Source organism: Doryrhamphus excisus, linkage group LG9, assembly GCF_037039965.1.
Source record: "Doryrhamphus excisus strain RoL-2023G ecotype Guam linkage group LG9, RoL_Dexc_Guam_v1.1, whole genome shotgun sequence".
NCBI lineage: Eukaryota > Metazoa > Chordata > Actinopteri > Syngnathiformes > Syngnathidae > Doryrhamphus > Doryrhamphus excisus.
The window spans coordinates 3,882,098-3,903,267 of record NC_136365.1 but is presented as its reverse complement, the minus strand read 5'-3'; the positions used below and the strand labels follow the sequence as shown (position 1 = coordinate 3,903,267).

General features: G+C 40.9%; 1 protein-coding gene across 2 annotated transcripts in view; it reads right to left on the bottom strand.

Moving 5' to 3' along the window:
* Positions 1–6,833, bottom strand: part of mxi1 (max interactor 1, dimerization protein) — a 28,860-nt gene extending 22,027 nt beyond the window's left edge. The window contains exons 1-2 of one of the 2 annotated variants that reach the window (XM_058073126.2): positions 6,451–6,833; positions 4,340–4,442 (exon numbers count right to left, since the gene is read on the bottom strand). In XM_058073126.2, the coding sequence (XP_057929109.2) occupies positions 4,340–4,442; positions 6,451–6,679 (332 nt within the window). In that variant the 5' untranslated portion in view covers positions 6,680–6,833. Of the gene's footprint in view, positions 1–4,339; positions 4,443–4,626; positions 5,121–6,450 lie in introns of those variants that run through there. The other variant, XM_058073133.2, reaches the window with a different exon arrangement.
* Between the last annotated feature and the right edge of the window lie 14,337 nt (positions 6,834–21,170).

Below are 21,170 nucleotides of genomic sequence, written 5' to 3'. Positions count from 1 at the left end.
CATGTCTGCCGCGCTCCTGTTGCGTTCCAGAAAAAGCAACCTATCACTTTGCTAAGATATGGTCCCCATTGCAACGGTGGGATTGGCTTTGAAAACCTGCTGAAAATGATGGACTCGCCACGTCCAGCAAGGTTCGCAATCACAATTTACATTAACATAATTGTGCTACTTCCTAATGATGGTGATTCAGTTTTTTGAAACTGAGAAGCACAAGATTAGCTTTTCTGGCAGAAGATTGATTACTATACAAAAAATTCACACAGTTTTTTATAAATATATATTTATATATTCCACCAAACATAAGTAAGGTGAGCCTGTGATGACAGGTGAGTGGAAGTGGTATGTTTTGGCTTCTTTGCCCTTCTTCCCCACTTCATTTTAAACCCTTTACGTTTAAAATACAGTTAATAAACTAATCACTTAACTGCTATGGTATCAAAAATGTTAACAAAAAACCCTTCTGTCTCGAGAGGCGATGGTAGCGCCCCGGGGTTGGTCATTTGTACCCATGACCTAGCACTCATACATGACAAATAGTATTAACTAGAACTCTATTTCGGAGCAACACTGATGTCACCTGCACCATCTATTAGTTCGAGAGCCACGCCATTATTCAGAGCTGAGGCAAGCCCCAGCCATCAGATGGGTCATCTATACATCCTTTATATAGATGCAATTTCACGGAGATCATTCTAAGTCAGGCTGCTGTCCTATAGTACTTTATCATCACAAACCTTTTCCCTTCATCCTGAATCAGATAGCAATATGTCGGCAGCTCAACAATAAGGCAAACCAGATAATGAACTGGCTCCAGGCCATACACAACTGCAGTTTGCTTACTTCTGTTGGAGGACATTATTTGTGCGTGTATGCGTGTGTATGTGTGTATATGTGTAGGCAGAAACAGTGGGTCACTGAGATAAAGCACCCCTGCTATAAACGGTAGGCAAGTGAGGACAGTCAAGATAAGCTCATCACTTTAAGCCTTAACGCGTTACAGAGAAGGCAGCTGAAGCAGGCCAGTGCCAAAACAATATTGTCTTCAAATAAAAATGTATTATTAAATTGTCTATGTCCTTATAGGAAAATTTCATTGGGACAATCTTCACACTAAAACAAAAATGTGCAAAAGTAACGATGGGCGCATGTACTGCTTGGAAATCATATATATAATCATACATAAAAGAGATAGACGACGTGCAAGAATATCTTTTTGAATTGAGTTGCAGATGGCAATGGGATGACAACTCATTAATTGCAGGGGGGATGAGACAGGATCAAAGATTTAGTTTTTGTTGGCACACTGTGCAATTCCACTGGGAATAACGGCATCACATATATTTAGGACAAAAAACGGATGTTCGGTGACAATTCAAAAAGGTGTTACTTCACGGAAACAGGGGTAGCTTTGATGGAAAATAGAAAACAAATATACTGTAGATGAATTGACATAGTTAATGGCTGATCCAATGGGGGGATGATGGAATAATAAAGTAAAAAAGGGGACGATGGACATTGCTAGCATTTAATGGAAATATATGAAAATCAAGGACATATTTCAACATGATGTCATTCGTGTGACGCCATCTTGCCTGATCACTATAATATGAAATGCCCTGTGACAGTTGCACACAAAATTCTCCCCGGTGCTACTTCCAATTCATTTCATTTTTACAACAATATTACCATTTCCAAAGAATATCCCAGCTCACAGAAAGCATTATGAGTACAGCATCAAACCAATACATGGTCTTGACTGTTGCCATGCAAGAGCCGGCAGTGTTCTGTACTGATGATGAGTAATACGCAGTTCCTGTTTGTTGCTCGCTCTCACATTAATATTAAAAGGGCTCCGAGCAAGAGAGTGGTGCTTTCGTTTGATGTATGACTATCAACTGACAGATTAATGTAAGCAGCTCCTGCACCATGAGAGAACGCAATACCAATGGGTCTTAATTTGAGAGAATTTCCATCATCTACTACATGGAAGTTTCATTCATCAGTGGAAGGTACTGCAGCACAGAAGAAGCTCAGTCTTTAAAATTAGCCAATGCCGTGGTATACATGTGTTTCCTAAAAATAAAACATCAATACACATGGCACTTTTTAATGGGAGATATACTTTCATGATGGCTCTTGCATCCTTTCATTTTTCATCATGTGGCCCTCATTGGTCACTGCTCTAAAATGTCCATAGCCTGAAACGCTGTGCTATTTGCAGCACCTTACAAAAACAGCATATAATACAATATATTCTTTGGTATATAAATTAGAACAGAACTGTTTCAAAACAGGTTACAGAATAGGCTACTTTCTGTTTTAAGTTTACTAAGCACTCAGTCTGTTTCGCTACTTTATATTCAAGCTAGCTTAGCGGTTAGCAAGGGAAGGCTCTCTCTTGCTCGATGTGCTGCATGTTTAGCTTCTTCTCCAGTCCTCCAGTGACAATGATACTTGTAGTTTATTTGCCGCCATGGAGGTGAGGATTAGTAACTTAAGAGGAGGACATACTTTAGCTGCAGCGCTACATTACGTAACATTGATGACTTGTTGCAGCTGCAGCTAGTCGTTCTCAACTTTTCCGGACACGGCTAGATTGCATCAGCGATATGCATTATAGCAATGGAGTGATTCATGTCAATTATACGAGCTTTGATACTCACCACCCGCACTGATTAGGCATATGTTGCGGTGCGTTCACAACTAGGACAATAGATGTGCCACATACATTTCTAAATTTCCCATGTGCACTGACATGCAGTCCCACACAGCTTACACACACTTCACACCAGTTTACAACCAATTTACTCTTTGGTACGCAGTTTTGCGTACGACTGCAGAGACATAATGCGTATAAGTGTAAACGAGGCTTACTGCTCTGGCCATTAAGCATTGCAGTAGTAGTCAAACAGGATTATGGCATTTACTAGGGGAGTCACGAGATCTCGTGAGATTAAAATGTGATGAGATTTCTTGTTTGGAGAAAAGCTGTTTCAGAACAGAACAGAGCAGCCACATTGTGAACATTGGCATCGGCACTATTAATGATAACACAAGAACAGCTTCTGTCGTCTGAACGTCCAAGCAGAGGCTCTAGTAATTCTACATTTGATCAAAGTTACCTAAGATTTGTCAGATCAAAACATGTAGCTGTTCGGACTAGTCTGCATCCTTAATCATTGAGCGGTTCTATTCACATGTGTTACAATGGGCTGAGCGCCAAATTTATAAGCACCAGCAATCACTGTTTCCTCTTCACACCACAGCTCTTAAGTAGAAGAGTACGGGTGCAAGTAAGGGTGCGCATTGTAAGTGAAAGTCAGGAAGTGTATCTTGGATCATGCATTTATTGACTAATTAAATACAAGTGTGAAGTATAAATAAATCCAAAAAGAAAGCTGAACAGTACGTAAAATGTAAAAGGATATAAGACAAGTAGATAAGACAAAAACAGAGATCTGGCATTGTTCAACTACAAGCTGGAACTATTAATGCTTACACCCCTATTGAAAAGCTAGTATCTGACAGACAGTCCAAATTGCCTGTAAAAAAAATACAGGTCAGAAATGCCAATTGTGAAAGATGACATATCAAAAGAAATATTTCATTATTATCATTATATAACAGTGGTTTATTTGGTCTACAAAAATGTATATTGGCAATAATATCATTTAGCAGCAATTTGTGGGACAATAAACATTTCAAAACACATCTACATTGTTTTGTGACTTAAATAAAAAGTTTTGCAGTCATATTTTTTTATTGTACTTTTCTTAAAAATTATGTATCTCATCTTGTCTCATTCTTGTTGACCCCCTAGTATTTACCTTTGGATGAGAGTAAACAGTTGTCATGTACATATAGATACTAGGCTACTTTTTCCGCCTTGGGGAAATCCTCTTCCCACCTCCTATAGAGGGCAATGCTTTAGGCAAAAACGACCATATTTACTACTAAAACAAAACCAAACGATGTTTGGTGATGAAGGTTCTGCACGACAATACACGATGACGTTTTTCGTTTTTACGCCGTCACGTTCACGACGATCCCTAGCCTCAGGCACCGCAGTCGCTGTGGCAATCAGCTGATGAACAGAGAGGTTGCTGCCTCCCTTCCCCCCCCCACGAATGCACACAACAACGATATGGATTCACATAAAGTGCGTGTCTGCAACGTTAAATCCTGGCAAATTAAACCAAAAACTTTTTTGTTCCTATGCTGCCATTATCAACTCGTTATAAACCCATATCGCCATAACATAGTATGCATGCAGTGTTTAATGGCGTGCTGCAGGAAGCTAATCCATATATCAACTGTCATTAATATAAGCTCCTCTTACCTATTGTGGTTGCTGTTGAATTTCTTATTCCGGAATTTCCTTTGCCTCTGATAGTTTGTGTTCTGACTTGACGGAAACGTCGAAGCATATCCGTGTTCACACTCTGTCGAAAGAAGACAATATGTGGTTAGCAGTTGTGCCATGAGCGATTCCCAATAGCATTTCCTTCCACAATTTGCCATGATCCCTTGGATGAAGGTAAACATGGGTCATTTCTCTCCTGCACATGGACGGGTTCTGACAATGACATGAGCTAAGTAATACATGCATTCATTGAGTAACATTACCTCTTTCTCTCCTTTCGAGATATTCCGCGGCTTCCAATAATCGCTGGATATTCATTAGCTGAACAGCCGTCATTCTTTCCTGAGGCTGACTGTCGTGCACCTTATCGCTACCTGTGCTCTCTATAGCGTTTAACGTTAGCTGCAGCAAACACACGGAAGACAGTGCTTCGGTTATCAATACAATAAATAAATTAAATATACTATGTAAAAAAAAGTCTCGTTTTGGTATGTTATTCTGAGTCTTTAACGAGGAAGGGAAATCGTGTTCCCAGTGTTTGCAAGCTAGTGAGCTACTGCCAATCCTCGCCAGGGTGATATAAAATCTCAAAACCGGCGTATGAAAATAGTCAAATGTTCTCAGAAACACGACGGTACTTTGTTACAAAATCGGATATAAATTATATAAAAATTCCCCGAGGAAACCGGGAGCCAGCAAACTGCCTGCTGCTGCTCGTTTCCTCTCCTCTCCTGTTTGTTTTCCTTTACTGCACAGCTTGGAGGCGGGAACATAAAGGAGGCGGGCCCGCTTTAAACCCAAGGTGTTCTGGGAAATTGTGTTTTTTCATGTATTGCCATAACGCTGTCAATTGTCACGTTTTAGTGTGGCCTATCTTCACATTGCCCTGTTAATGGAAACAGCACATATAATGACTGCTTGGTGGATACAACTACATGGTAACATTTAAATATGTACAGATGGTGTTAATAATTCAACAACATGAAGAAATTCTGTATTAATAATCCACTCATCCATGTTGTCCTCACTATCACAGAAGTATGATGAAGCCTATTACTAATAAATCCATAGCCTCGTCATTAGTTAGTCCATAAGCCCAAAATGTTAAATTATAGCTTGTACAATGTCATTATCTTCGTTTACAGTGACTTGACAATAAAAACGTCCACGCTCCACACAATAAACCATACAAATCCCATGATACACCACGTTCACGAGGGCGTGGTTGACTGTTAAAGCCAGGCCCAGCAACACGTGACGTAGCTCCCGAAGAGTGCTTTCATTGGCAGATAGCTTTTGACGGACGTCGAGGGCTGAGCACTCCTTTAACCAATCAAAGAGAGACTTTGCGCCATGTGGAAATAAATGAGACACTCCCACAAATAGCAGGAAGCAAACAATCGGGAGAACTGTGTTGATGCTGAGAGCTCTTGTTGCGAATTTGCAGCTCATTTTTGTCCTTTAAGTGCAACGGTTTGACTTAAAGGCATTTTATTTAAATGCACATATCTTTCTGCATAACAAATCAGAACAAGAATAACTGAAATCTATTCCGAATTATATTAATACACGATGGAAATTCTAATTTAACTAAAGATGTTTTTAATGGGGCCTTTCAGCATCATATTGCATATACGTTTTTTTCTTATACGAGTTGAAGGCTTTTTTTTATCAGTCTGCGGGGGCGCAATGACATCATCCCAGAAGTGGCTTGTAGGGCGCTGCAATGTGGTCAGATGCATTGTATTTGAGTGGAAGCCAGCATGCACACCCACTCAGCAAATCGATATATGTCATATTTGCTATTTGTGAACTGTATGCATAACAGTGACATATTCCTGCGGCGAGACGCATACACCGCACTGTGGATTGACTGCACGGAGATAACGCCAATACCAGATCCACGTTATAATGACGTTATAAGATCTTTTCCTTGCACAGAAAATCCCTGTGGTTCCCAAGCTTAGGCTGTGCTTACAGTCCAAACAGTACTTAGTTGAATGAACTCAGTTCTTTGTTGTCTGCTCACAATTGAAGTGTGTTAGTCAAAATGCAAAACGACACAACGCAGCACAAAATAAACTCACTTCCGTCCTTCCTCTCGGCGCTCTCAAGAAAGCGAGCAGCCTCCAGCAACACTTGGACATTTTTGAGAAAAGTGTTGATCTGCTCCATGTGGGAGTCTTTGGAGTTGAAGACGTCATTGAAAGAATAACTAGACATCTCCAGGTCTTGCTGATCCAAGAGAGACGCATCAGATTCAAAGAAGAATTCCTCGCTCTTCAAACTTCTTCTTTGGATGTCACTTTTGGCCATTTTTTTCCTTGCGAGTTTGCGTGGCGGCGGGGACGTGCAGCTCAAATGAACAGCGAGACTTGTTCCTGTGGAAGATGTTCGTGTCAGATGGAGCCCCTTTTCTTTTTTTTTTTTTTTTTTTATGAATGCGGGATGTCTAATGTGGAGCAGCAGCCAATGTCAGTGGATGCTGGTGCGTGAAAAAGCTAAAGCCCGCCCCCAAGGCTGAGAAGCTCCGCATGGTCCTTTTGCCCGTTATCCACTGGCACTGCTATTTTTATCCACTGCCTCAAGATTATATGTACGTATATTTTTTCACTAAAACATAACATGACACAACCACGGATGTTATCAATGGTGGGAGAATTTGAGAACAAAGTCGTAAATGTACAACAATAAAGTCACTCATGCATATTTACTTGGAAAAACATTCATTCATTCATTTTCTACCGCTTTTTCCTCACGAGGGTCGCGGGGGGTGCTGGAGCCTATCCCAGCTGTCTTCGGGCGAGAGGCGGGGTACACACTGGCACATGTAGACAAACAACCATTCACACTCACATTCATACCTATGGACAATTTGGAGTCGCCAATTAAACTAGCATGTTTTTTGGAATGTGGGAGGCAACCGGAGTACAAGGGCCGAGGGTGGAATTGAACCCTGGTCTCCTAGCTGTGAGGTCTGTGCGCTAACCACTAGACCGCCATGCTGCCCAATATATGTATATTTTTTCACCAAAACATAATATAACACAACCACGGACTTGCATATGTTATCAATGGTGGGAGATTTTCAGAATAAAGTCGTAAATTTACAACAATAAAGTCACTCATGCATATGACCCGCACACATCAAACCATACTATTTTAATATTTACTTGGGTAAACAAACTCCTACCAAAAGAAACTCAGTATTAATGTAGTGTTTTTCATTCAATTTGTAAATGACAATAGAATTAGATATATACATTTGATGGTCGCCAGCCAATCACAGGGCACATATAGACAAACAACCATTCACACTCACATTCATACCTATGGACAATTTGGAGTCGCCAATTAACCTAGCATGTTTTTTGGAATATGGGAGGAAACCGGAGTACTCGGAGAAAACCCACGCATGCACGGGGAGAACATGCAAACTCCACACAGAGATGGCCGAGGGTGGAATCGAACCCTGGTCCTCCTAGCTTCAGCAACAGTTTAGCAGATATTTCACGTTCATGTTCACAAAAAAATGCCGTTGACAGATGAAAATGTTTTTCTCTTGATGGGAATCACCAACTCCAACCACTTTACCGACATCTTTAAAGACTCACAAGATAAGCGACTGTCAAAAGTGTATTTTCTAAGTGTATTTGAAGAATGTCGTTATTCATTTACATGAATCAACACATACTACTTTGACGACATACACAACCCCCATCTTGACATAAGAGTTCATTGAATTTCTACTGCCTTTTCCTAGGTGAGCTGAAGCCTATCATAGCTGACTTTGGACAAAAGGTCGGGAACACCCTGAACTAGCAGCTTGTCAATCACAAAGACAAGACTACAGTCACGCCATCCAAGTTCAGCATAATTCAATAAAGGTCAAAACCAATAATTGTTACTTTAATCAGCTAAATATTACTCCCACAAAAGAAAATACAGTAAAGTCTCGTGATATCGATATTCTTGGGAGTCGGAAAAAATACCGATATAACCGGACTATCCATATATCCGATCCTGCGCCGAACTGCACTAAAAGTGGGCAATAATGCACAGGAACCAACTGCGTTCGTTCGTGGAACGCCAGCATGTACATATGAAAAACAGTGATTACTGCAAGCGATAAAAAGATATCTGAATACAACACAATTAAATACATGTATTTGTACGCTTGTGTCTTCGTTGGAATAGGTGTGTATGCTGTCAGTTGGTTCTTCTGTTGCAGGCATGTGTTTGGCCAGCGATGTGGGGCGGGTTGAGCATGACCTGTGAACCAGGAAGTGCGGGAATCGGTGTGTGTGCTGCGCTCTGGTGGTGGAAGTGTGAAAAATAAAGTTGACTGGAAGCAGCCGTTCGCCGTGTTCTTTTTTGGTATTGAAATCCTTAAGCAAAGATTGATTTAAGCTGCTTTTGTATCGATATAAGCAGACCAAATTGGCTGGCGGGAGATGAAAAGGGCATCGTAGTAACCGGATTATCATAATAACCGGGTATCGTACTAACGGAACTAATTATATCATAAAAGACTAGAAATTTGCCGGGAAATGAAAATAGTAGCGTAATAAGCAGTAATTCGTTATAACCGATATCGATATAACGAGACTTTGCTGTAAAAGCAGTCGTAGTATGTGACTGTTTTGCCACTCCATTCTTCCTTTTAGAATATTTAATATTACAACTTTTGAGCATAAAATACCCTCAGGGAGCACATATTTCAACAGATGTACTAGATAGATAGATAGATACTTAATTCATCTCCAAGAGAAATCACATTTCCAGTAACTGCAAAAATGTCATAAAAAACGTAAACACTTAAAAATAAAACAAATAATTCAATATAAACTTAATGAAAATACAGGTACAGCAACCTGCAGCCTTGATCCCATACCATCTCAGTAGGCCTTTTTGACAAGCCATTTTCATACTGCAGTAGAGTCCATTTCCAGCCAGAACATGTCAAGGCAGGCCTATGTTCAGCTCTGAGCTCCCCTTTGCCACTTCAAAGCGCCAGCAGCAGCCCGTGTTCGTTTGATGTAAAGTTCACACAGACAGAAACTTTCAAGTCCAACACACGGGGGGAATCTCGAAAGGTCCCTGCCCCACCCTTTGTAAGCTGTCCAGACGGAAGCCTGTTGAAAAGCCTTCCTATTTTGAGGGTCCGTTTACATGACATTGTATTCAACTTAACATGGATGAAACTGCTCCTCTGGATGTTTGTTTACACGACAACCACCTTGGATACTCAAACACAGAAGTGGAATTTGCTCTGAAAAACTTTGTCTCAGGCCGCACGGTTAGCATGTTGGTCAGACCGGGGAGATCTGGGTTCGAATCCCCCCCCGTGCGTAATTGGTGATTGTGTGATTATTTGAGTGTGGTGTGAATGATTGTTTGTCTATATGTACCCTGTAATTGGCTGGCGACCAGTCCAGGGTGTACCATGCATCTCGCCCAAAGTCAGCTGGAATAGGCTCCAGCATAAATGAACTTTGTCTGTGAAAATGGAGGACATGTACTATAAAACACAAAAATAATAATAATAAAATAATAATACATTTTATTTGTTTAGCGCTTTTCAAAATACTCAAAGACACTTGACAGAAAAATGGAGTTGAATAAAAGCAAGTAAACAGAGTAAAAGATACGTTAAAATACAACATTCATTGGTTTATACACAGTTAAAACACGAGTTAAAAGCGGGGCTTATTGTGTGTAGCTGTAGTTTAATGGTGTTTGCAATTACTCAATTGTTGTTGTCTCACTCCCATTTTGTATTTAGCATTTTGAAACTCCACTTAAGATGGAGCAGTGAAAAATGTAAAAATTAGGAGTGTATTTTTTGTTAATATTGTTAGATGAATTAGGTTTATTTAGCAGTAAAATTCCAGGTGTTTCCATACCAAGACGGTGAAACTGTACCCTTTTAATACTGTCAATCATTGGTTGTTGCTTCATGGTATAAAAAATTAAATTAATCATGATGACTCATTTCAGTATTTGCCATACAACTTTTTCCAAGGAGCACAGTAGTTATGATGCTAGTTGACAATGGAAAATTTCACTTTGCAATAACTACTGTCAGCCTGTTTTGCCGGATCCATTTTGCATCATCCCTTGACTCAACATCATCTCCGAGGGGTGACGATGTAGTGCTCCCACTAAATGAAACACATCACAATGTGAGCCATGTCATAAAACGATGCGGCTATAATGGGTATGCCTGTGAAATCTCACATTTTCATAAATGTCAATGACTTACATCATTCACAAAGACTATTTCAGCAAGAGTTTCTCCTGTGTGATTAGGTAACACTCAATTTTGCGGCTCTATTCGCTCTCACCGAGGCAGTATGAAAAGAATATAAAGAACGACAGAATGGTGGAAAGAGTGGTTAATACTGTATGTATAGAAATGGACTAACATTGTTTACAAGTCTAAAATCCGTACAAAATGACATTTGCCCTTCAGAGATTTTTTATAGTAGTCGTTCATGCAACTGACCTTTCCTGTGTGTTTGGCTATTCAAACCCTTCATCTTCATATTCTCATGTTGGCCTTTTGATCCTAGAGAGAAAACTTAGCCAATGGAATTCCAATTATCAATCAGTGGTTTAATAAAAGATTTATAAAATCAATGCATGTCTAAAAACCTCAGGTAGCGTTTAACAAAAAGATACTGATGTTTGGGTTGGTCACCTGTCCAGACACAGTCTCAAGTTCTTGATTTTTTTTAATGCACAAGATTAGACACATGCAATCCAGAAAATAAGTAAATGTCACAAAAAAGTGAGCTAATAAATTGACACACAAAGACTGCGGATTTCAGAAAATAACAGATGAAATGATACAGCACTCTGCAAGAAGCAATGAAGTCTGTAAAATTCATTCATTCATTTTCTACCGCTTATCCTCACGAGGGTCGCGGGGGGTGCTGGAGCCTATCCCAGCTGTCTTTGGGCGAGAGGCGGGGTACACCCTGGACTGGTTGCCAGCCAATCACAGGGCACATATAGACAAACAACCATTCACACTCACATTCATACCTATGGACAATTTGGAGTCACCAATTAACCTAGCATGTTTTTGGAATGTGGGAGGAAACCGGAGTACCCGGACAAAACCCACGCATGCACGGGGAGAACATGCAAACTCCACACAGAGATGGCCGAGGGTGGGAATTGACCCTTGTCTCCTAGCTGTGAGGTCTGCGCGCTAACCACTAGACCGCCGTGCCCCCCGTCTGTAAAATTAAATAATTAAAAATAAAACAAATAAAAAAATTGTTAACTATAATGATGGAAATTGTAATATTAATGATGATTATAATGATGGTAATAATGATAAAGATGATAACAATAATCATAATGATAATAATTGGCGACTCCAAATTGTCCATAGGTATGAACGTGAGTGTGAATGGTTGTTTGTCTATACGTGCCCTGTGATTGGCTGGCCACCAGTCCAGGGTGTACCCTGCCTCACGCCCGAAGACAGCTGGGATAGGCTCCAGCACGCCCCGCGACCCTTGTGAGGAAAAGCGGTAGAAAATGAATTAATGAATAATAATAATAATAATATTACAATGATAATAATAACTTTAGCTAATAAAAATAGCTTTTGCTTCAGCCTACTCCTTTTGGGCTTGTTATCAGATAGTTGAATACAAATGTAAATAATGGAAAGTTATATTTTGATTGATGTAAGAAATGCACTGTAATGTTTCATATATTTGCCCAAATAAAGGAAGAAAAAAAATGCAGTAAATTCATACATTTACTCCATAAATGGCATTTCCCGTGAGTATAGCTTGAGCCTTAAAGTGAGAGCTGTCCTAAATCAACCTCTTTTGTTTTGACCTCCATGCAGCAACCAGGGCTAACAAGAGCTCTGAAAGAAACCCTCATCCTTAACCTCTCGCTCCTGTCCTCATCTTTCTCATGCGATACCGGTTCATCGTGGGAGGTCAAGCCTAAAACACACAAACACTGAATACGTGTCATGCCTGCTGTTGTTCCCTCGGTAGGAACCAATTATGTAATTCTTTGGCTCACCACCACGAACCAGCCAGGGTGGCGTTTATACGTTCATGGATCCCGAGGCTCAATTAGCCCCAGCTGCAGCAACAATAGCCTCCGCCGTGTTTTTACACACAATATATTTACAAGAGTCGCTGTGCAAACTGACAGTGAGCAAGCACAGGTGTTTGTGTGTGCTTACAGTCTGCTCCAAACGCCGTCCGTCAGGCCGACGGGAGGAAAATGACAAAGTGAGAGTGACAAAGCAGTGTCAGCCTCTTGGACTCATCTCACGCTGACACTACAGCCTGTATGCTTGTTTTCCCCCCTGTGATCTGTTTCCCTGCTTTGTCAGGGGCTTTCTAATGAAGATACTTATCTTCTTCTTCTATCAAGATCCCACTCAGGCTTTTCTTTTGTTTGGCTCAAAATGACTACACACTAGGGGAAAGGCTTCCTGGGTTTTTATCTCCACTCCAGGATATTCTCAACCCTTCCTCGTGATACTGTATCAAAACAACACATTAGATAGCTGCACTCCACCCTATTCCTCACCCAAACACTGCGTATGCCGCTACTGTTGCACATCTCAATTCTCACCTCCGTACTCCATTTTGGGATATTTCCCACTAAGTGTTGGAGCACATATTTGAAACAGCTCTAACCAGCTCACAAACACTGTTGTGCTTCAGGGGGGGACGGGACGGGTGGAGTACAAACCTGTGAGATGACAGACTGATGTCACCGCTCCCCAAGCAATTGCCCTTTGGCTCTCTGTGACCATTGTTCACTTCTGTTCCCAGGCACAGACATCTGGTGACAATGGACGGCGGGAAAGAGGAAAAAAAGAAAAAACCCTGCAACATGCAAAAATGTACACATGCACACAAATACTTTGGCAGACGCTTACATAAACCACAAAAACAAAAGGGCGGCTAACTGCACGAACCATCACTGATTACACAAATACATTTTCCAAGACATGCACACAACTAAACCAAGGAAAGACACTTTAATTCAATTTCTTACACACATAATATATATAATATAATATAATATAATATAATATAATATAATATAATATAATATAATATAATATAATATAATATAATATAATATAATATAATATAATATAATATAATATAATATAATATAATATAATATAATATAATATAATATAATTAATTGGCGACTCCAAATTGTCCATAGGTATGAATGTGAGTGTGAATGGTTGTTTGTCTATATGTGCCCTGTGATTGGCTGGCGACCAGTCCAGTGTGTACCCCGCCTCTCAGTTGAAGTCAGCTGGGTTAGCAGCATACCCTGCGACCCTCATGAGGATAAAGTGACATAGCGGCGGTACAAGACATGACCGCTTGATCCCCCACTCGGCGTTTGCGTGTTCTCCACGTGCATGTGTGGGTTTTCTTCGGGTACTCCGGTTTCCTCCCACATTCCAAAAACATGCTAGGTTAATTGGTGACTCCAAATTGTCCATAGGTATGAATGTGAGTGTGAATGGTTGTTTGTCTATATGTGCCCTGTGATTGGTTGGCGACCAGTCCAGGGTGTACCCTGCCTCTCGCCTGAAGACAGCTGGGATAGGTTCCAGCACCCCCGCGACCCTCGTGAGGAAAAAGCGGTAGAAAATGAACGAATGAATGAGTTTCCTTAAAATGGCGTATTTACTCTTATTATGTCTGCTTATGTCTAACACTAATACTAGTGTAAAAGTGACTATAGGGGTTATTTCATGTATTGAAGAAAGATCGTAAACAGGTTTTCCATGCTCTGATGATGAAAATTATTTATAAATAGTAATACATTTATTATAATGAATAAATAAGGGATCCTACATTACAGGAATTCACATATTACGGTTAGGTCTGGCACCAGTTAACTGCGATAAACAAGGGATTACTGTATACAGATATACTGTAACAGTATTAACAATGTAGCAATGTGAACAGCTCAACAAAAACAAAGACGTCTGTGAAAATAATAATCTCATCAGACTACTTTTGATTTGATACCAATGCTTTTGATACAAATGTATTGATACAATTGGTACATCCATCCCTATAGGAAATATCCTCACAACCTCGTTTGTATATGTTTTTCTTGTTTTGCTCCCCCCCGCACCCCCCCACATCCTCCTCACCCCCACTATGCAAATAGTTCTAATGGTTTGACAGTCCACTGACTGACACTGACCTCACTGACTTTACAAGGATGAGCAAATGAGTAAGTTGAGGCCCTGCAATGTTGAATTCATGTCCCTTTTTCTTATTCTTTTCCTTCATCCCTAAAGTTCCTCTACATGACCCCCATTACTGCTGCCCTTCCATACCGGTCATTAGTCCTTTGAACCTGCGCTCTCTTTCTCCCTCGCTGCATGCCACGCACGCCCTCCTTTTCTGGTCTTCATCTGCTCCATCTCTCTAATTTGCAGAGGAAACACACAGCCCTGAGGTCCTTTGCTAATGTGGCGACATCCCACATCAGACAGGGGGTGCATGATGTGCGGGACTTGTTTTTTTTTTTTACAGTTTTAGGAGAGAGAGGTGCGGCTGAGACACTTTGTCTGGGGCCCGTGTGGATAAATGACAGGCTGGTGAGACCAGAAGAAAATAATATTCACATTCTGTTTTGCTTGACAGCACAGAAAGAATTTGAATGTTTCTGCTCGCTGCCTACCTGTCTGAATGTTCTATGGACAAAAGTATAGTGTTGTAGTTTCAATGCTGTTTCAGTACATAGCAATGCTACATCAACATGTCCAATACTTTTACTAAATAGGTTTATGTATGTGTTTATATTACATTATATTACATTACATTACATTACATTACATTATATTATATTATTCATTCATTCATATTCTCCCGCTTTTCCTCACGAGAGTCGCGGGGGGTGCTGGAACCAATCCCAGCTGTCTTTGGGCGAGAGGCGGGGTACACCCTGGACTGGTCGCCAGCCAATCACAGGGCACATATAGACAAACAACCATTCACACTCACATTCATACCTATGGACAATTTGGAGTCGCCAATTAACCTAGCATGTTTTTGGAATGTGGGAGGAAACCGGAGTACCTGGAGAAAACCCACGCATGCACGGGGAGAACATGCAAACTCCGAGGGTGGAATTGAACTCAGGTCTCCTAGCTGTGAGGTCTGCGCGCTAACCACTTTTTCCACCGTGCATCCAAATTCTAAAATAAACAGCAAATGAAAAAAAATCAGCAATTAAGTCAAAATATTATGAAAAAAAAGTCACATTTTTGTGAGAATAAATTTGAAATATTATGAGAAAATATAATGTCCTTTTATTAGAGTGGAGTGGAAATATTAAAAGAAAAATACATTATTTTTCATTGTAATATGATGAGAAACCAACAAAACCAAAATAAAGTTGTCATTTTTGCAGAAATTAGGTTAGGGAAAAACTATAAAGTCAAAATATTACGGAAACGACAGCAAAAGTTCATAGTAATAATTAGCTTTTTTCACCAATATCACAAAGCCAAGTACTCCGGTTTCCTCCCACATTCCCACATAGACAAACAACCATTCACACTCACATTCATACCTATGGACAATTTGGAGTCGCCAATTAACCTAGCATGTTTTTGGAATGTGGGAGGAAACCGGAGTACCCGGAGAAAAACCCACGCATGCATGGGGAGAACATGCAAACTCCACACGGAGATTCAAACCCAGGTTTTTCCGATCACCTGACTGAGTGGCAAACATGCTAAACAGTTGGCATCTGTTCGGTATTGGTACCAAAATTTTACCAAAATCACCCATCAATAATCACGAGGGTGGCGGGGGGTGCTGGAGCCTATCCCAGCTGCCTTTGGGCGAGAGGCGGGGTACACCCTGGACTGGTCGCCAGCCAATCACAGGGCACATATAGACAAACAACCATTCACACTCACATTCATACCTATGGACAATTTGGAGTCACCAATTAACCTAGCATGTATTGGTACCAAAATTTTACCAAAATCACCCATCACCCATTTGTGCTCTTTGTTTTGCCAGTTACTTTGTCCTTTCTAACTCCTGTACCTTCCTCCGCCTGGAGTCTGTCTGCAAATCTCCCTCCTCCCCCTCCTGTCCGCTCTGTGATTTTTTTTTTTTTTTGTCTGTGGGAGGGGGTAGAACGTTCAGTCTGGCCCGGGGTTTGCTGCCAGCAAGCGGACCAGGAACCTTTCTTTGCGTCCTTGCTGATTTAATTATTTGCATTATTGGGATACTTCCACCATGGCAATCCCATTAGGATAAGACGGGGCCCAGCAGGAGAAGGCGCGCTGCCTGTGTGTTGGTTTTGTGTGTGTGCGTGTGTGTGTGTGTGTGTGTATATACGGCTTCATGTACCCAGATGGCCAGGGGTCCAAATTCCAAATGTCTCAGTTTGGCCTGTTCAACTGTATTACATCCTGTTATATAAAATGTCTTGCTACACATATACGCCTAATCGACATCAGTTGAAGAAGTGCAAAAATTTACATTATGCCCTTTTGGATCTTAAGGAGGTTCCAAGTTGAGCTTCAAAATGCAAAAAAAAAAAAAAAAAATGGGAGTGAAAAGAAAGGAGCAAGCATTTTTTTGGAAACACCCATTAAAGTGTAATAGACTGTTCATCAGCTAATAAAAGGTTTAAGAGACAAAATCTTGTCAAAAATGTGAATTGAATACCATTTTCTGTCAGGTATTTTGCTATTTTGTCAGGTATTAAACATGTTATATTTTATTGCCTTCAACTTGTACAAATTATATTGTTTTATACATTGTATGTTATAGTATATATCTATACTCAAGTGACAACACATGTTTTTTTTCCAAACAATGAAATGTAACATGAAGTTACATCGCCGTCCACCTTCTTCTGGGAACTAAAACCACTTAAGTCGTCTTCTTCAGGTCACAAATGAACAACCTCATAATTCCTTCATCACACACTTTGTCAGCCTCTTTCTTTCCCTTTCATTGTTGCTCTTGTCTCACCCTCACTTGAGCAAATGCACATACTGTAAAAAATGCATTCATTAATTCATTCCCAGCTGTCTTCGGGCGAGAGGCGGGGTACACCCTGGACCGGTCGCCAGCCAATCACAGGGCACATATAGACAAACAACCATTCACACTCACATTCATACCTATGGATAATTTGGAGTCGCTAATTAACCTAGCATGTTTTTGGAATGTGGGAGGAAACCGGAGTACCCGGAGAAAACCCACGCATGCACGGGGAGAACATGTAAACTCCACACAGAGAGATAGCCGAGGGTGGAATTGAACCCTGGTCTCCTAGCTGTAATGTGCTGTAAAAAATGCTGTACAAAAATAGCACAACCTTTAGAAGAGACAAAAAAAGTGAGTTAAGCACCTTAGTTACATTTGAAGTACAAATAAACTCGATTCTTGGTTTGTTGATATAAAATTGCCGATTGATCACATCATCAAAATCAATTTTAATGTTTAATCTCGGCCAGCGCCTCACAAAGTCTTGCCAGCATAATAATTGCATCTTGACTCTCCTCCAGCTTGGACCTTTTATCTTGCAGTTAGGACTACTTTCATTTATCACACAACGTTCTTCCATCACACGCTGTGACACACTGAAAGCTAAGTGACCAAGTGAATGAGGCTTGAGTGTAATGAGTAGTCATTTAATGAATATTAAGAAATGTTTATCCACCCCATCGGCATCGTACATCCTACATGCATGATTCCTGGATGTGTAGAGCTCCAGTATGCTTTCAGTGTGCCGCGGAAAATGATGGTGCACTAACGGATTTTGACTGATTTGGGCTGGGGAGAATAGAAACTGTATAACAATATGTGCTTCCTCTTCTAAGTCTCCTAATACCACAAAACTCTCCAACGACGCCAGAAAAAGTTACTAGATTTGTCGCTAGTCGCTTTTGAGAAAATCTGTTGCCAAAAGGGGTTTGCAAAGTCACCAGGTTTAGCAACAAAGACACCAAGTTGACAACAATGCTTCCACTTCGTCAATGTCACTACTTGCTGAAGTTGCACTCTAGACATCATGGGAAATGTAATTTTTAGCCATAAATTAGCCGCATCATTGTACGAGCTACAGGGTTCAATCTGTGAGAAAAAAGTAGTCGCTTGTACACCAGAAACTACAAAACTTTATATCTTGCAAGCTGTATTTATTTGTTGATTTGAACTAACCACAGAAAAATTACGGAAATGAGGTTTGCTCTTTAATTAAAGTACTCAATTGAACAAAGCAAAATTTGTTCTCAGTCAGAAATCACTCCACACTCTTTATTGCTCTCTGGTTCGACCATATCTTACTTACTATTGTGTGGAAATATGGGATAATAACTATAAAAGCAATCTTCACTCGCTAAATGTACTGCAAAAAAGGTCAGTCAGGATAATTCATAATACCGCCTACAGAGAACATACTAACTCTTTATTTCTAAAATCAAAATACTTAAACTTGCTGATATAGTTAATTTCCAAACAGCTAAAATAATGCATAAGGCTAAAAATAACCAATTACCTAAAAATGTCATCCAATACTTCTCTACAAGAGAGGAGAAATATGATCTCAGGGAAGAACTACATTTGAAACACTTATATGCTAGGACTACGTTAAAAAGCCATAGCATTCCAGTATGTGGAATCAAACTATGGAATGGATTGAGTAAGGAAATCAAACAATGCACAACGATGAGCCAATTCAAGAAACAATACAAGCAGTTGATGTTTGCTAAATACAAGGATGAAGAGTCTTGAACCAGTCATGATGTGCTATATATATCACTATATTGACAGTTACTATGGTACCCATTATGTCATTGGATGGTCATATCACCTCGTACTTCGATACGAGGTGCATTATTAAAAAAATAAAAAAATAATTTAAAAAAACCTTAAACTGTATTATGGAAAGCAGGAAGTGAACAAATGTAACAGTTACTGATTGTAAAAGTACCAGATGGAGGGGTAGGATTTAATAAGTTTTGCTTCTTCCTACTCCTTTTGGACATGTGGAACTGGGAACTGATTATGGGATGCACTCAATTGTAATCTGATGCATGTTTAAATGAAATAAAACCATTACCATTACCATTACCATTACCATTACCAATTTTGTCCACAAATGAGTAAGACTAGCTGTATTTGTGAGTTAGTAGTGTGAGTGTGGAGTGGGGGAGGAGGGTAAATGCAGGTCAAACCTTCTTCTCGGAAGAAGCAGCACTCCTCAGAGAGTTATTCTCATGTATATTCTGACTAATGTAATGAGTCAAAATACATGAATTTACTCCTACAATCCAGCTCCTGCCACCCAGGCGTTACAATAATGACTCTGTGATATCAGTACCATTATTTTTGTAATTAGTGGCATAGCTCCGCCCATTATCAAGCCGAGAAGTCGAATCAAAAGGGCAGTAGTGGGCATGCAAGGTCTTTAGACACACTCTTTAGCAGATGTATGACTCATTGACAGACAGTGCAGTAGTTGAACCATTAACTTGATGCTCTTAAGAGGCTGTGGTGACGGCAGTCAGGCTGGAGCCATCTCAGAATAAGCTCAATAGCTTCACCTTAGTCAAAGTCTGGTGTAGTGCAGACCTGCACCAAGATTGGTGGCCTTGCGGTTAGCATGTCACAGTCAGGTTCGAATCTCCGTTGGAACTGGAGTCTGACCTCAGAAGCAAACACTCATTCAAGACATTCATTCATTCATTCATTTTCTACCGCAAGGGTCGCGAGGGGTGCTGGAGCCTATCCCAGCTGTCTTTGGGCGCGAGGCGGGGTACACCCTGGACTGGTCGCCAGCCAATCACAGGGCACATATAGACAAACAACCATTCACACTCACATTCATACCTATGGGCAATTTGGAGTCACCAATTAACCTAGCATGTTTTTGGAATGTGGGAGGAAACCGGAATACCCGGAGAAAAAACATGCATGCACGGGGAGAACATGCAAACTCCACACAGAGATGGCCGAGGGTGGAATTGAACCCTGCGCGCTAACCACTAGACCGCCGTGCCGCCCCTCATTCAAGACATTCATTCGTTCATTCATTCATTTTCTACCGCTTTTTCTTCACAAGGGTCGCGGGGCTGCTGGAGCCTATCCCAGCTGTCTTCGGGAGAGAGGCGGGGTACACTCTGGACTGGTCGCCAGCCAATCACAGGGCACATATAGACAAACAACCATTCACACTCACATTCATACCTATGGGCAATATGGAGTCACCAATTAACCTAGCATGTTTTTGGAATGTGGGAGGAAACCCGGAGTACCCGGAGAAAAAACATGCATGCACGGGGAGAACATGCAAACTCCACACAGAGATGGCCGAGGGTGGAATTGAAACCTGCGCGCTAACCACTAGACCGCCGTGCCGCCCCTCATTCAAGACATTCATTCGTTCATTCATTCATTTTCTACCGCTTTTTCCTCACAAGGGTCGCGGGGCTGCTGGAGCCTATCCCAGCTGTCTTCGGGCGAGAGGCGGGGTACACCCTGGACTGGTCGCCAGCCAATCACAGGGCACATATAGACAAACAACCATTCACACTCACATTCATACCTATGGACAATTTGGAGTCGCTAATTAACCTAGCATGTTTTTGGAATGTGGGAGGAAACCGGAGTACCCGAAGAAAACCCACGCATGCACGGGGAGAACATGCAAACTCCACACAGAGAAGGCCGAGGGAACCGAACCCCGGTCTCCTAGCTGTGAGGTCTGTGCGCTAACCACTAGACCGCCGTGCCGC